Genomic DNA, 17,329 nt, shown 5'->3' with positions numbered 1-17,329 from the left:
CAAGCTTGGCAAGCTGCCAGGCCAGATTTCTCCTCCGATTCTCGGGAGGGGTGAATCGGGCATAAATCGGCCCGAAAATCCTGTAGTGTGAGCCAGCCTTTAGATGTTCATTCATTGTTCTCACGGGCAGTCAAAACCAGGCAGTATGTCTCATGTGAAGTGCGATGCGATCCTAACCTGTCTGTGAAAGCACCACATGAGCAAACACACTCAAATCCAGACTGAGGGCACAATCACACATTCACTGCCCAACGGCATGTGACGTTTGCATTGCGAACGATCGATAGACCGACAGACACATAGATACATAGAGACAGACATTGAGACAGACAGACAGATAGATAGATAGATAGATAGATAGAGAGCTCACTTCTCTCATGAGAAAAGGTGGAGTTGAGGAAGAAAAGAAGATTTTCTTTCTAAAATTAAAGCACTTTTAAGATGCACATTTTCCCAAAGCACTCTGTTGTATGTTATTTTTAAATGCAGCCATTATTTTACTTGAAATGAGAAAAGAACATGTATTTATTATTAGTGTAGGCTAGTTATTTATAATTAATCCAGTTAAATATGAAAACTAAATAAACATTGTTGATGTTTATTTTGATTTAACAGTTAGTCGTTGACTACATACAGACATTGTACCATTAGGCTACTGCAATCATTGAAGTGGCCTAAGTTCAATGGCACTGAATCATAACGCATCTACGTTACAATGTTCCCGGACGTTTGCTTGAGGACATTTTCTCTAACTGGACCTCTATGAATTTTAATTGAGTGCCCCTGTAATAGAACATACTGTGTAATCCAATGCAGTACTTTAAGAGATTGCTCCTTACTTTCCCTGGTCAGGGGTTCTCTGCAGCATGAAAGAGACCTTCAGCAGTGTGTCGTGATCCTTGAGCTGAGACAGCACCTCCAGCAAGAGGACGATGGATCGGTTCATATGAGATGCAAAACTTCCCGGTCGATCGATCTCATCCACTGGGATACGCCAGATGCCCTGGAGAAGAAAAGTGGTGGAGGAGGAGAAACACATGAAGAGCAAAGTCATCGGTTTTTTTACTGTCACGGTGCCAAAAAACCGAATAACCTAAAATATTGCATTTCCAAACAAACTGACAGCGGCACATGATGGCACAGAGCCAAGCGTTTGCGTGGCGTTGGCTTTTAGTTTAGCAGGAGCTTGATTCAAAAACACGTCTCCGTTTCAAAACATCATCCAACATTCATGAAATTAAGTGACCCCGCAGTGGGCAAGGAGGCCGAACGGAGTCGACGACGAGCGCCGCCGTTGGCTAATCGCGACTCGTCGATTCGGCATAACAGCGTTACTTGGACCATCGGTGAACAAACTGGGCTAATCTGGGCGGGCAATTCACGACGCTTATATTTGATCGCTTTATATAGCCATTATTGCAGGTTTTCAAAGCACCATGGAGTCTATGACACACGGAAACAATTAACAGGGAGACATGGAAAAACCAAAGGGAGAGAAAGGAGAAGAGAAGGCAAGAGGAAATCATGTGAACTCAAACACGGCATTCATCGAAGAAAGTCGTAATGAGAGGATGGAAAGACTTTGTGCAGGAGAGAGATCCTGTGGACTGGCTGGCCGTGTGGGAGGAGGAGGTGGGGAGCTCTCTCTCTCTCTCTCTCTCTCTCTCTGGGCAGACATGATAGGCAGCCTCATTAGTGGACACTTCTGTCCAGGCAAAGCAACAGAACCACGAACTCGCTGCAGACAAAGACGACCCCTCCTTTGCAGAAAGAGTGATAGGGTGCCTTCGTGACGGCCGAGTCAACCTTTTCAGCGAGCAGCCGAGCACATGTCCTCTCAGCAGGTGAACTGGGCGAGGCTTTTGCACTCCTGAAGCTCGGGAGGGATGCGAGTGCAGATGGTGGCCTAGGCTGTGTGTGTAGTCATACAGCACATGACAGCGAGGAGGAGAGCTGCTGGCCTCAGAAGCTGCCCCGTCAGGACACAACAAAACAAATGAGATGGCTCTTTCAGCTGTGGAAGGAGGAAGGCACTGGGGGAGAGCGGAGAACAACACACAGCTCCAGATTGTCAGATGACATTTTCAAAGCCACTGGAGAGAGGAGCCAAGAAGGAGAGAAAGGAAATCTGTCCAATTGAATTGCATTCCAGAGGATCGACTTGGAGCCTAATCACACACAAAAAGGTGGTCCTCCAAAATGTAATAATATGGGGCAGTCAATCTCACATCCCAGCAACAATCATGCCTCCTCCCCTCTCCTACCTTGAAAATACTAAATCAGGGATGTGATTTTTCGGGGTTTTCAGTTCTTTGGCTGCTCCCATTCATTTCTAAAAGAGATTTACTACTTTTTTGTTTTCCAAACAAAAACAAAAACAGCAGAATAGGTAACTCAGCACTCCATCGTTCCGGCTCAGAAAGTAGATTTACTATTATTATTTCAATGATGGGGTTATTGGAATCCTATTCAGGGTAGCTTCAGAGCAAGTGGCCAGAAAAATGGTCAAGAAGTAGAACGCCTGTGTGAAACCCAGAAGATTTATTATTATATGACGCAATCAGGCAGGGCTTGGGAAGGTTTTAACCTTTCAATGCACAGATTAGCAAAAGCCTCCACCAAGACCAGGGCAAGTGAGATGAGGGGGTGGGTTATTCTCACATAGAAAAACATCTCTAATGGAGAGTTGTTCCTCTGTGTGGAGAACCATCCAACCACAGCAAATCTGAAGAGTAGAGCCATGGCTTTGCACAGATTATGCTGTAGCACAACAGCTAACATAGATATATAAGACGTTAACCACAATGATTTAAAGCTTTTTTTCTTCATTTTTCTTTTTTGTAATGGAAAATATGACCCCTGGTTGATATCTGGAGCAACAGCTATACACCACCGAGGAATCAAACATAGATTTAGATGCATAGCAAAAGTGGGAGGAGAGAGGATCTGCTCTTTCTCCAACCAATTTTCAGGTCAAATGGAAGCATTTGTGTTTACATTTTGGTTGTGGGAGATGAAGAGAGCGATTAGACTTAGGCCTGCATGATATGTGGAAAATCTGCGATGTGCGATAACATTGTTCAATATAGCGATGACGATACGACTTGCGATAAATAAACAAATATTAAAGTATGCATATTAGCTATACAGTTCCTATGTCTTTCTGCTTTAATAATGCTAACATAGGCCGCAAACATAGCCTATGCCCACTGAATAAAGAAATTAAATACACACCGACTCTAGCTGAAACTACACACAGCGTGTTTGGGCTTTGGCAGAGGGGTGGAGCAGCATGCCGTTGTAAAGGGAAAGGTGTACGCTGGATTTACAACACAAGACAAAATGATCAGATGCTGAGTGGGAATGCATGACGCATGTAAATAAAACCACTTTTGTTATTCACTGCGTTTCAGGCAGATGTGTTTATTGCGCATGTTCATATTGCGACGACGATGAAAATACGATTAATTGTGCAGCCCTATATGGAATATTCACATGTCGCATAAACAATTCCTAATAGCTGACTTAATCCTGCATTACAAACGCCAACATATTACGATAACTGTAGCATCATGCCATGTTAGCATTAGTGCTACTCTCTTGCTCCGGTCATCTTTATGAAAATAAGAAAGAGTAGAGAGAGGAGCAAAACAGAGGATGAATGAGTGTGAGAGAGTGTGGACAGTAAAGGGACTCTCCCACCTGTTCCCTGGGTAAAACCCTGAGGCACGACTAGATGCTGCGGTGTTTCCCAAACATCATCGCACAGGGAAGCCCTCTGTGCCGTCTGCCATCACTGACAGAAGAGACAGGCTCAAAACCTCCTCCATGGAACAAGTAAGAAACTGGAGGAAACTGTGCTTCTTTGCATACATTTACCCATAATGAGTCTTGTAGCAACCGATAATGAGTAATGCAGCTAAATGACTGTGGCTGTAGAGCCATTATAAATACATTGCAGTGAAATGCTTCAGTCAGTTTGCCAAAGTAGAAGAGAGAGAGATCCGCACACCAAATGGCTCCCCGTTTAAAAAGGCCTTTTATTGCTGTGCGTGCTTTGCTGTGCGTGATGTTTCCAAGTCTGAGGAGGAGCCTTGTGTTGTGCTTGGAACATCACGCAGCAATAAAACGCCCTTTAAACAGGAGCTATTTGGTGTGTGGCTCTCTCGCTCTTCTTCTCTTGTAAGGCCTTTTTAGACCCAGCACCCGTCCTATTGGGTGTGGGATGTGACCCAGCACCCATCCTATTGGGTGTGGGACGTGACCCAGCACCCATCCTATTGGGTGTGGGATGTGACCCAGCACCCATCCTATTGGGTGTGGGATGTGACCCAGCACCCATCCTATTGGGTGTGGGATGTGACCCAGCACCCATCCTATTGGGTGTGGGATGTGACCCAGCACCCATCCTATTGGGTGTGGGATGTGACCCAGCACCCATCCTATTGGGTGTGGGATGTGACCCAGCACCCATCCTATTGGGTGTGGGATGTGACCCAGCACCCATCCTATTGGGTGTGGGACGTGACCCAGCACCCATCCTATTGGGTGTGGGAAGTGATCCAGCACCCATCCTATTGGGTGTGGGAAGTGATCCAGCACCCATCCTATTGGGTGTGGGATGTGATTGTCTCCCCCCTAACCTATTCTTTCACTCTGTCAACCCTAAATTAAAAGTTGGTAACAAGCAGAAATATGAGTTCACAAAACATTCGATTTTTTTTTCCCCCTTTGCAACCTAGCAACCACAGCAGGAAGCGGTCTTCCCTACAGGCGCCTCCAGTTCCAAAATTCAAAAGACAATTTCACTATTTTACCCGCCCAACTTGAATTGTAGATAAGAGAAGAACATCCAGGATGGCTGGTTACCTGCTGCTGATATTACCAGCAGGTGGCTGGTGTTAATGTTCCTCCCATCTACATTCGTCTTCAACATTATGGGACATGGAACCTTAAGGATTATTGAGGAAGGCACATATTTTTGACACTTTATTGTATATACCAGGCTCTATTTTATTGTTTTATTGTCTATTCCTAATATTCTCTTATAATGTCTCTATGTTGTCTTTCCCTACCTGAGTGTGAGCAACTGTAGCATTATTCAATTTCCCCTCGGGGGATCAATGAAGTTCTTCTGATTCTGATGTGCTTGATGTGAAAAATCAGAACCAATGGATCAAAAACCCCAGGAAGTCTCTTTAAATGTCATTTTCTTTTGCAGTTCTTTATCACAGTGCCGGAGCACCACTTTCCCTCACTAACACTGAAAATGAGCCAGGAAGCCCCTTGTTGACCTCACGAGTACACTCACATCACCACATGCACAGACCCAACGTTTCATGTCACTTTCTATCAAGGTACACCACTCTGCAAAAATACCACTGAATATATCAGGAGAAATGTTGACACCAATTCTAACTAAATAACTTTTACATCCAATAGTTGCGCGATCCTATGGTCCACCTCTCTACAACAACACAAGCCTAGGCGACTGCCTGCAGACGAAAACCAGGGCAAAGTGGAAAAACACACATCTGTGTTGCCAGCACTGGGAAGTCCTCTCCTCATCTACACAGGCCAAGTAAAAAAAAAAAAAAAAATACTCCACTCCAAGTATAACAACCAACTCTGGCAAAAACCACAAGGGAACTCCGCTCATACAAACAGATTGAAATGATCTTGCGCTCGAGTCGGCGAGCGCAAGAGAGTCTGTCGGGGGGGGGGGGGGGGGGGAAAGAGAGAGAAATCGACTCACCATCACCAAGGAAAGCTACTCCACTGGCGCTTGTGTTAGTATTCTTTTGGACAGTTTCCTGCTGGCACGGCACCAGGTAGCAGCGCCTGGCAGCGCCCCCACCCTGAACGCGGCTCACGCTCAGAGAGCGAGGGGGGGGGGCGGGCTGCATCTGGGCGCCGAGGAGGGAGAGAGCGAGAGGAGGGAAGCACAGCGGCAGCAGCAGCAGAGGGAGGAGGAGGAGGAGGAGGAGAGGAGAAGAGGGGGAACAACAGCGCTGGCGTCAGGGCCTACGAGCTCAGTATGCCACTGACAGACAAGCTGACTCGCTCCTCTCCCGCGTCCACACCTGGCCATCTCCAAACAAACACGCCCACGCACACTCTCTCTATCTCCCCCGCCCCCCCGCCTCCCTGACCCCAGCCTGCTGGAGCTCTCTCACTTCCCCCTCCTCCTCCTCCTCCTCCTCCCTTCCTTTTCCCTCTCACTATACACAGCCCACAGCCAATCCCTGTAGGTCTTTGCCAGCCAATCAGAGGCAGGCTGAGGCAACTCTCCCGCCCAGTAGTGCACACACCCACACAATACATACACAAACAGAGGAGTGAGAGAGAGAGAGAGAGAGAGAGAGTAATGAGGAAACAACGCGGGTGCAACGGATAGACGAGAGCGAATAAGGGCCAGGGGGAGGGGCCAGGGGGAGGGGTGGAGCATTATCGCCCTGAAGACAAGAGGGCAACAGGAAAAGAAGACAAAGTGGGTGAAAAACGGACTCAACATAAGCAGATGGAAGGAGCGTGATGTAGAGAAGGAGCGTGATGTAGAGAAGGAGCGTGATGTAGAGAGAGGACGACACAAAACCTTTCAGAGTGGAGCAGAAAGCATGGTGGTCACAGGTAAAATCCATCAGTAAGGAATGAAGCAGGCTGAAGATTGAAGAAAGGCGAGACCGTGCTGCACACACAAAGTATGTCCACAGACAGACGGCAGTATACCGACAGCCCTCACCTCCTTCCTCTCCTCTCTTTCATCTCTGCTCGAGTCTCTCCAGCTGCTCAGCGTAAACATACTACGTCAACGCAAACACACCTTTGCTTTTCCTGCTTCCTGTTGTGCGATTACCAAAGAAAAGAAAAGAAAAAAAAAAGGGAGGGGGGGGGGGGGGGGGGGGGGGGGGGGGTGGAGCCAGAAAAACGCTGAGCTCAACAAAACAGAGTAGAACGAGACACGGAGAACGTACTGGCAGGCAGCGTCAAGCCCTGAGATGCAAATCAAACTATCAACTTCTCCAACACATGTAGTGTATTTATTTGGCTCCTCCCCCCCCCCCACCCCCCACACACACACACAAAATACAAGGTTCTCCTGTGTGGAGCTCCGCCTACAGCACATTGCACAGCTGAGCACACAAGATGTTTGAGACCAGTCGTACATCAAAGTGACGCAATGCGAGCAAGTGTAACCCAAAGGATCACACTAACCGACTATAATAACAAGACTATTGAGGCCTACCTACAAGTACATTTCAACTCAAAAGCCAACATGAAAGCTCGCCCTGAAGAGAGCGTGTTCTGTTCTCGGGGAAAGTCAAAAGACCAGGATGGGATAATGTAGCTCTGAAATGCAGCAACGAGGAGGACATCCATTTTCTCTGGAGCTCGGAGGAGAGTGAGTGGGTGAGTGGGTGGAGGAATATGTAAGCACACGCGTGTATGTCTGTGTGGAGGTGGGAGGAGAGGAGGAGGGGGGGGGCAACACCGTGCCTGAACAAGCACACGCAGTGACTCTGCACGATCAGACAACAGTCGTCCTATACAGCCAGAGAGGTTCCAAACCAAAGAGGATGGTTTTCCTGCCCTGACAAGTACTACACCCAGCATTACAACAGCGTTACAACCAGATACCATGAGATCCAGCCTTTCCATCCTGTGGCAATATTAAGCTAGACCTCACCTACACGCTTAAGATAAACGGATTCACATACTGTCCTGAACACAACCCGTAAACGTTTGTCAAAATGACTACGACTTCGATTTGAGACTCAAAATGACAACTGTATTCTAACAACCGTGAGTTGATTAGCAGTTTAACAGAGTGCCCTAGCCCTCCTAAAAAGCCCTCCTGTTGAAGACTAACAGCAATAAATTATGCAACACAACCTCATGTGATCTGGATCATTTCAAAGCAGCAGTATATAGGTTACTTTATGCAGGCCCAGTTGATAGAACCCAGCCAAAACAAGAGGGGAAAGTAGGCCGTCATGACCTACTTAAGGGAAGCGAGTATTCACCAACAGGCTCAACGAGGTGCACGGTTCTGTTGACACACACGTCTCGGACAGACTGACTTGCCAGAGTCGTGACTGGAAGGATGCCGGTTAAATTCCCGTTCCAGCTGGCAAAATCTGTTCCCATGGGCAAGTAATCCCTTAAGATGCTGGTGGAGCCGTTTTGTAGCTAAGCGTAGAAGACTGGTGGTACTGGACGGCCCCCAGGTGTGAATGTGAGTGGAAGAGGGCACGGGCCCAGTCAAATCTCCCTAGACAATATTCAAGTTGAAAATATAGGCTATGCCCCGTCTTGTAGCAACTCTACTGTTAGTGTCACTGATCGTCTTGTCTGACTACAAACATGAGAAAAAACAGGCCAGTTAGATTAAGCCAAGGGTGCTTTCACACTGGGGACCCAGGAGCGGAACCGGAGTGTGAACGTTGCGTTCGGTGCCCGGGTGCGGAACAGCGTACCATGACACAGGGTCCACTTGAAAAGGTGATCTGGGGACCGCTTTGGTGTGCGCCGGAGACGGAACACCTGCGAATGTGAACGCCAACCGTACCGAACCACATAGACGACACACGGGCGAGGATACACTGCAGGGCGTAGTTGATGAGGCAAGTGTACTCTGCAAGTGTTCCGTTCCGTTCCCGAGCACGGAAAGAAATGTTGTAATGTGAAAGCTGCCCAGCTGGGGGAGACGGGCAATCATACTCGGACACGGAACGGAATGAAAGCTATCGTTTAGGGATGCACCCATCCACATTTTTTCACTTCCGATCCGATTCCGATATCTGAATTTGGATATCTGCCGATACCGATATTATGCCGATACCAATATTTCTCTTGAATATACAGTATAGGCAAAGATTTGGCCAATTAAAGATTTTTTTTTAAATATACCTTGCAAAAAGCAGACAAAATTAAGAAAATATACAAGGCAAAGAAGGATACTATTATACATGGGCAAATTACGGCCAGCGTCCCCTGTGCGGCCCGCGCTGCAATTGCAATCCCCCCCCCCCCCCCCGCGCGATTCCGATCCGATAATTAGTGCCAATACCGGCACCCGATACCGATATTGGATCGGCCCCATCCCTACTATGGTTCCCAGTGAGAAAGCACCCTAATATTCAAGGCGGTTGCAGCGTCTTGTGGTAGAGAGAGAGACGACTTGGTTTGAAGGGAACAGTAAAGCTCCGACAGTTGGCATGCCAGGGCAGCAGGTTTGCCTACAGAAGGGGCTCTGTGAGAACCCAGTGGGAGCCAGAGATCTGCAGAGTTCTCCCCCAGCTGAGGCCTGGCCCTCACACACCACACCTACAGTCTGTTACCAGAAGCCTTCTGGAGGCAGCGTTGGACTATTATAGCCATAGGTGAACGTATTCAGGCTATGACAAACCAACACCAAGTGGAACAGAACACAAAAGTAAAGACATTTCTTGCGCTCACTGGAATAGCTGTGATATGGGTTTCCATATGGATTTCATTCAAGTAAAAGAAGAGGTAAAAGGGGTACGGTGGTGCAGTGGTAAGCGCTGTCGCCTCACAGCTCGAAGGTCCTGGGTTCGATTCCCACCTGGGACGCTGTGAACGCTGAAGGAATGCGTGCCCGTCCGCATGTCCTCGAGTGCCCACCGCCCGGGTGGGGTCGTCAAAAGGGCCTTTCTGTGTGGAGTTTGCATGTTCTCCCCGTGCCTCCCGGGGGTTTCCTTCATATTAGGAACCCCCTTCACCAAAACATGCAATATCCTGGTTGCTAATGTGGTTCCTCCTCTGGTTGTTAAGGGCGCCTGTTCAGAGGGAGGGGAACTGGTTGGAATAGCGTGAACCTCCCACGTGCTATTCGTGCATTCCTTTATAACTGGGGACTGGTAATCTTACGACTTCAAAGGTCATGAGCTGGGCGGTGATGTCATCAGAGCTGGTATTTCCCATTCCAAACTCGTAGGAGTCTCAGCAGCCCCAACCTCAAAAATCCAAGATGGCTGCGCCGCGCAAACAACAGTAGTAGTAATCGTAGTAATATTGTTTAGCACTTCTGTTTTGTTTGTGTCTCATTAAATCAGCTGGACACACAGCACTGCCTAACTTCTATCTGTGTGGACATGAGGCTGCAGTGTTTGTATGCGCAAAATGACGCAAAATGCCATGTTGTCAATTGTTATTGCTAACAATGGCTAGCCTGGCTAGCGACTGGATCTGACCAATGAACAGTGAACTTAGACCAGTGATTCCCAAAGTGTGGGCCGTGGCCCACTAGTGGGCTGTGGAGGTACTGCAGGTGGGCCGCGAGTGGTCTGCCAACACTCGCGATTTGAAAGTTACAGTGGAGATCCTGTTATCAAAGAAGAAACTAGACGACCTAAGGTATCCATGCTACCAAGCATAACATGCTAGCTTGTCGGGAAGGGGGCTAAATAACGCTGCAAACGTAGTTTACATTTGTGTGAGGGGATTTGTTTTTCAAAACAATGACCTCTCAGCTCAATTTATCTGAATGAAAATTGGTTCAATGGGTGCCCACGAGTCTCCCCTTTACAGATAAGGTCAAATTTTTCACAGCCTAAATAGCATTAATAGCTTGTGGATTGATTTCTTCTGTTGTTGCTCATCACATTTTGTCTCAACAAATGTGTTATGCATGCAAATACTTCTGATGAGTAAGGGGGGAGAAAATGTTGGCAATCTGCTTTTGGGTATTTTGTCTCAATTTTTGGATGTGGATGGATTATTAATTTGCCGTATGCCCAAGTTCACATGCTCTGTTAATGAAATAAAAAATATAGGGAAAATAAATACATCGCCTTAGTCGTGTGTGCAGATCATGGTTTGGAACGTTACTTTAGAAAAGTAATATATTACTCATTACTCGTTACTCTTTTCTAAAGTAATATTATTACTTTACTTATTACTCCCTGCCAAAAGTAATTTGTTATATTACTCGTTATATTACTTTTCCGTTACATCCCACAAAATTGGTTTTACGTCCTTTCAAAATGCAGACTTTGCATATGTGTATATAGGTCTATTAATCACTTTGCCAGAGCACAGCTAAAGCAAGCTTCAAACGATCAGTTTTTTCTACAGCCTATGCATGAATCCATAGGTTACTAGCCCCTACATGTATGTTCCCATGTTCTCCATTCCTCTGTGATCCACTCTAATAAGTTACCTTGATGAAGAGCACACCTGGCTCAGACACAATCTTTTAAACAGCTTCTGTTTTCAATAACGCAGTAAGTGCACTGCCAACGTATTCTCAATACGCATTGTACATCTTTGCATAACAAGTTTGTGTCACAAATAACGTTAGCCCTGCAACAACAATAACATAGCAATATGTTACATTGACGTCCGCCAGCAGTAGACAGTGTGCCCTTGTGAGATTTAACGTTACATTTCTCTGTATTTGAACAGTTTTACTGTTTCTTTGCTTACCTTTGGTGGTAACGTTAGTCATGAGGTTCATGTTGTTGTGCTGTCCTCATAAGTCGTAACGCTAACGTTAGGGATGTGTTAGGAGGGTTGAGGTTGTGTTTTTCACAGTGGAAAGAGTCTGAGTACCTGGACACAGGTTTGCCTTTGATGTTCTTGTCACCTTTCTTCACGACAAAATCAAAGTAATGAGAAGATATCCAGCCGCTGAACGCTGACCTTCCTCCATGGCAGGCTCTGCTGTGGTATGCGGTGACGTCACGCATTGTTGTTGTCACGTTAAATACCCTGATGCTTGGAAATTGTTTGGTCACGTGAACGCCGACTGCGCGTCGTTTTGCGGCACGTCGCAATCACAACAAAAGTAAGCATGTAACGAGTGGTTTTATCTTGGGGTAACGGTAATATTATTACTTATATTTTATTAGTAATTCATTACACTACTCGTTACTGGGAAAAGTAATATTGTTACTAGTAACGCGTTACTTCTGAACACTGATGCAGATCAGAGTTGTGATTAAAGGGTTCGGTGGGCCCCGGAAGATTTTGAGATTTCAAAGTGGGCCGCGGCATTCTTAAAGGATGGCTATAACGGTAATCAACCCACTTTGTATCATTAATCATCTCTGTAATATAAGTACATGCACAGTGTTTACCTCTCTCTGTGTTTTCCTCATGGAGATCTCCCATTTCCTCCTCTGCCAAAGCGCTCCATTCGGACGCGTTTTACGTCACAACGCGTCAGAACGGAGCTGCGGAAGTTCTGCTGGAGAGGCAGAATTTGCTCCGAGGGCGGCTGTTATTGTATATTTTTATTTTTTAAGTATGGGCATTGAGAGCCTTAACGAGCCTTAATAAGTTGCAGCTGGTGGGGGTGGAGTTTCTGCAGACAGCAGCAGTGAGCATTTTCTCCATGAGGTAAACAGAGAGAGAAGGCAAAACACTGCCCATGTGCATATTATCTTGATTATATATGATACAAAGTGGGTTGATTACCGGTAAAGCCATGATGTAGACATACAAGGAATCTGACTCACAGATAGGATTTAATCGATATTAAATGCATAGTTCATACATTTGGATATGAAATACTCTCGCGCTCTTGCTTGTGTAGGATTTGGTGCTTTGGCTGTCAATCAGAAAGAGGCATTACTTAAGGAAGTGATATAATGCGGATGTCCATATAGGGGCGTTTCCTTGCCTATTCATGTGATTCATACGGAAGACGTGTGTGATTGATAGATTAGGGAGCCAGAGAGATGCCTGGTATTAAATCAAATTCAGAGAATTCATTAGGTATAGATATCGTTGCCATGAATGTCTCATGGGAGGGATGGTACAGAATCTTTGTGTGTTTTCCCCTACATTTGTTTACACCCTTCTAAGTGCAGTGCAGTAATTACAGTTTTGAGAGTCAGTGGAAAATAATATGAACTAGGACTGGGGATTGTTAGGGACTTCACTATCTATCTATTTATTTATGTATTTATTTATTGGTTTATTTATTCATTTACTTTTAAGACACCCAAGTGCATGCATCACATTGTGAAATATAAACAGAAACGGTCAGAGCATCCTCAAAATCAACAGCTTTGTTTGTCTACAATCTTGGAATAACAGTGCTTCTCTATTACCTCTGCCGTATGTAGAAATGTGCTTAATGAGATTTTAACAATAGCAATATGTGGTGGCATAATGGCATATTATGCTGGTGTGAATTACAACTTACATTGAACAGGTTCGTCTTGTTTCTTTCGCAGAAAAGTCCTTGTGCTGGCATGTGCTTCAGCTGTTGCCATGGGACACTGCTTCCTAGCAACACATCTCGAGCCCACTGTAGGTTCTGTGGAGGAAGAAGAAGAAAAAAAGCATACATATGAATGTATATAAATAGGAAAACAAAGGGATACCCCTCCCTGACTGATTGATAGATTACAGAGAGGCAAATTAGCAATATAGTATTTAAATCATGTACTCCTGCAAAATGAAAATGAAACAATTATGTTCATTTGCAATCAGGACAATTTCTCATAGTAATGATGATGACTCATAAATCAGTATCTACACCAGTGCCATGCGGGGAGGGGGTAAGCAAGCTACATGACTTCATGTTATCTGCCACACAAATCTGGTATCCTCTAACATGAGATTATAGGCTCTCTCTCCTTCCATCTTTGTAGTGAAGAGTTATGGCTGGCCAGTCCTTATAGACAGATAGAGCAGTGCAGAGGCTTCTAACGCTGGATGTGATGTGAGGAGTTGTGAGAGCAGCTAAGCTACTACCCGTGTCAAGTTACTGCCAGGGTGATTTCACATTTGCTTTCATCTAGTGGGCCAGCGGTTCGGTTCCCAACATGTTCCAACTCAGGGCCCAGTTGAAAATCTCAAAATCTTTTCGCGGCCCACCTCCAACCCCATAAAAAAATACGGAGGCCAAATAATGCGTTCTCAGAGCACTTTTTATTTCCCAGTGGGAAATAAAATTCCCAGTTACTAACACAGCATCTGAGACATGTTGCAGCATTTTCAGTGTTACAGTTTTGAAGGAGCTGTTCATCAGCAAGGATTTTTTAAATCCGTTTATTGTTAAAAAAAATAAAAAAAATAAATTAACTACAGTATAATGATTTGGCGGGCCACTTGTATTACCTCCACACCCCACCAGGGGGCCGCAGCCCACAGGTTGGGAATCGCTGGGGCAGTAGAGAACTCCACTGGAGGCAGAAATTGGGGAAAGCCTTACCAACTGTAAAAGCTTCAATCAAAAGTCATTCTACATCAAGGTTTCGCTCTGAGAATGATCTTAATTTAATTATCATAGTGCGCATGACTGCTGCTACTACAAGAATCAAGAGAAAGATCCAAGATTGTTGCTGCAGTCTTGCTTACGAATCTTGAACAAAGTGGACCAAACAAGGTTATGTGCTCTTTATCTGCCATTAAATGAGGTCTAAAAACACAAGCTTTTATCCACCACTTAAAGCAACAGCACTGGATCGTGATCTGAGATTCCTTTCTCAATCAATTTTCTCCAAACGAGGAAGAGGCTACAGCCAGCAACCATGAGGCACATACTCTGACACTGCATACTGAAATGTATACCGGAATGATAAAACACTAAACTAAAAACTCTTAGCATCCTTCCCTCCACAACTCTTCCTTATTGAGTATGGACAAAGTCTGCACTAATAATAATAATCATCATCATCATAATTATAATAATACAGCCTTATTGAGTATGGACTAAGACTGCATTAATAATAATAACAATAATAATAACAATAATAATAATAATAATTATTATGAATATTATTAGAATAATAATTATTAGAATAATAATACAGCCTTATTGAGTAGGGGCCGAGACTGCATTAAAACGGGTTGACAAACAGAGTGCCGACAGAAGGATGCCAGTGCCACCGCAGTGAAGCTCAACACAACCTCCATGTGCCAAACTGGCTGAGAGAGCATTGCTACCACCCACACACACACCTCTGCCCACAGAGCCTTTTAGCCAACACACATGCTGTTTCAGCACCTCCTGTACCACTGCAGAGAGCCAGCCCACAGGCACACAGGACAGGAAAATACAAGAAGAAATACTACCTACTAGCAGACCCGGCAGCTTCAAGTCCCTGAAACGAGCTACACAAGGGGTTGACGTGACTAAGAATTCTTAGAAACACCTATCTTCTGTAAATGTCAGCCTTAATGAGAGGCGTTACTGATGACAGGTGTATAGCCTGGGTTTAATGGATGAGTTGGCCTGTGAAAAGCAGTGAGAATGTGCGAGTGCCGTAAATTAGCAGGGTCGTTCGGTGGGCGGACTGACCTGATGGATCTTGCTATTGGTGTAGAAGAAGGCCAGGCGGTAGAGGCTCTTGTAGTGCTGAGGGAAGCGGCCGAGGCAGAGGAAGAGGGCGCGCACGCACATTTCCACCAGCAGGCGTCTCTGGTCGGCGCGCTCTGTAGGGAGGGCTTTGGGCACCTCCACCACCTCGACGGGGGGCTCTGGTTTCCTCTTGCCCTCGCTGGCTGGTGTCTGAGGAGCGGCCTGTTGAGAAGCGGCAGACTTCGGAGGGGTGACTGTGAGAGGCAGAGCATGAGGACAGGGGTCCATCGAAATCTTGGGGGCCGGGGCTTCGGGCAGTGTCACCGACATAGGGTCTACTACTACCACTTCCTGGACAACTTTCTCCTCCACCTGGATGCCAGCGTGTCCTCCCTCATTGCTTTTTTCTCCATGCAAAGCTAAAATAGGATTCAAATCAAAGATTTATGAACGACTCAAACATCACCTACCAAAAGCATCAAGGTGAAGTTCACTATTCCCATCGCCAGTGTGTACCTGTGTCATCGGCTGCAGGCTGGCCTTCCTTGATAGGGGTTGTGTTCTCGGATGAGGAGGAGCTGGCCTTGCCTGAAGCCAGCTTGTGGCTGCTGTCCTGTGAGCTGGCGGGATCTGTGAAGGCATCCTGGGTGGAGTTGGAGTCAGAAAGCATCACCACCTCGCTGTCCTGACTGCGCTCTGCAGGGAGGCAACACAAAAACAACACGGGTCATGTGGCCAGTTGCCTGGACCCAGGGCCAAACGCACAACGTAACCTCTTTGGGATGTCACAATTGTTGGTATATATGTAGCTTTACATTTTGATAGTATTTAGTGGGGGATGCTCAATCTATCAGTGCTTATAGCGGTGGTATTAGCCAATAAATGGAGATTATTGTATCGTGTGGAATTTCAATCAATGATCCAGTATGCACAGCAGCATGCTGTGTGTGGGCCTTTTTAAAACGGATTACTCGTTTTAAAATACACCGAAAAAAGTAAAATATTCCTTATTTGCAATGGGGAGTGAAAACTCCTCATTAGTGCATTGCTATCACTGTATGACTAATGACAAACTCAATTGTTATGAAGGAGAGGTAGCTTGTTTTTGTAACAAGCCCAAAAGCAAAATGCCAGCATTCCTCCTAATTACCACGTTGTGCCGCCTCAGCAAGAAAAGTCCTTGGCAGGGGACTGTAAATAACAGAATTAGCAGCAGGGCAACAAGACTGCAATTTCAGAGAATGCACACAAGGGACTACCTGAAAGATTCACGATAATAAATGAACGCCAATGTACATTGTAAAAGGCAGTGCAAAACAGATGGCAGCAACATAATAGTTTACAGAGGTAAGATACTGGTAGGTACTATGGTACTTAAGAACTTATGTAAACGAGGTAACTGTGTGACCTGCGTTTCCTATAGGAATGCACTTCAGTATAGAGTACCGTAGGGTTGACGTATTTTTGTAGTCGGAAGGTGGAAGTCCCGGACTTCCTGGATCTTACGGGGAAAAGTCAATGGATAAAATAAGGTCTGTGGTTAACAAAGGTTTATGCGAGCGGTAATTTGGGTTCAGCAGGATAATCTTCACAAACGTGAATCACTTTTATGATTTTTGAATTCGTTTAAATGCGTTTTTTTAAACACTAGAAAACGCTTCAAAAGGCATAAAAATGAGTCACGTTCATGAAGATTATCCTGCTGAACCCAAATCATCACTCCCATAGAATGTGGTTAACCACAGACCTTATTTCCTGCATTTAAGTAAAATCCCCATTCTAAAACCCCATTGACTTTTCCCTGTAAGATCCAGGAAGTCCGAGACTTTCGCCACCTTCCGACTACAAAAATACGTCATCCCTGCGATACTCGATTCTTTTAGAACACTTTTTGGACTGAAAACATAGCCTTGTTTGGTGGGTATTACGAGCAGTACCATTCAGGGAAGCCAGCCACAATGGAGACGTGCGCAGGCAGTAATCATGGTCAAACTCTGGGAAGGCTGTTGAAGATATGGGGAGCTGGTTTTACAATATAATCAAGCAAAGCTG

The 17,329-nt window shown here is 45.6% G+C and overlaps 1 protein-coding gene across 1 annotated transcript in view; it reads right to left on the bottom strand.

The window, feature by feature from the left end:
- cabin1 (calcineurin binding protein 1) overlaps positions 1-17,329 on the bottom strand; it is a 54,538-nt gene that overhangs the window by 19,347 nt on the left and 17,862 nt on the right. Inside the window, exons 28-32 of the mRNA XM_083644137.1 lie at positions 17,215-17,280; positions 15,794-15,973; positions 15,278-15,696; positions 13,175-13,288; positions 840-1,003 (exon numbers count right to left, since the gene is read on the bottom strand). Of these exons, the coding sequence (XP_083500263.1) occupies positions 840-1,003; positions 13,175-13,288; positions 15,278-15,696; positions 15,794-15,973; positions 17,215-17,280 (943 nt within the window). The remainder of the gene's footprint in view (positions 1-839; positions 1,004-13,174; positions 13,289-15,277; positions 15,697-15,793; positions 15,974-17,214; positions 17,281-17,329) is intronic.

Source organism: Poromitra crassiceps (genome assembly GCF_964638095.1).
Source record: "Poromitra crassiceps genome assembly, chromosome: 10".
NCBI classification, from domain to species: Eukaryota; Metazoa; Chordata; class Actinopteri; order Beryciformes; family Melamphaidae; genus Poromitra; species Poromitra crassiceps.
Note: the sequence above shows the minus strand (reverse complement) of the source record. Positions and strands in the feature narration are given on the sequence as shown.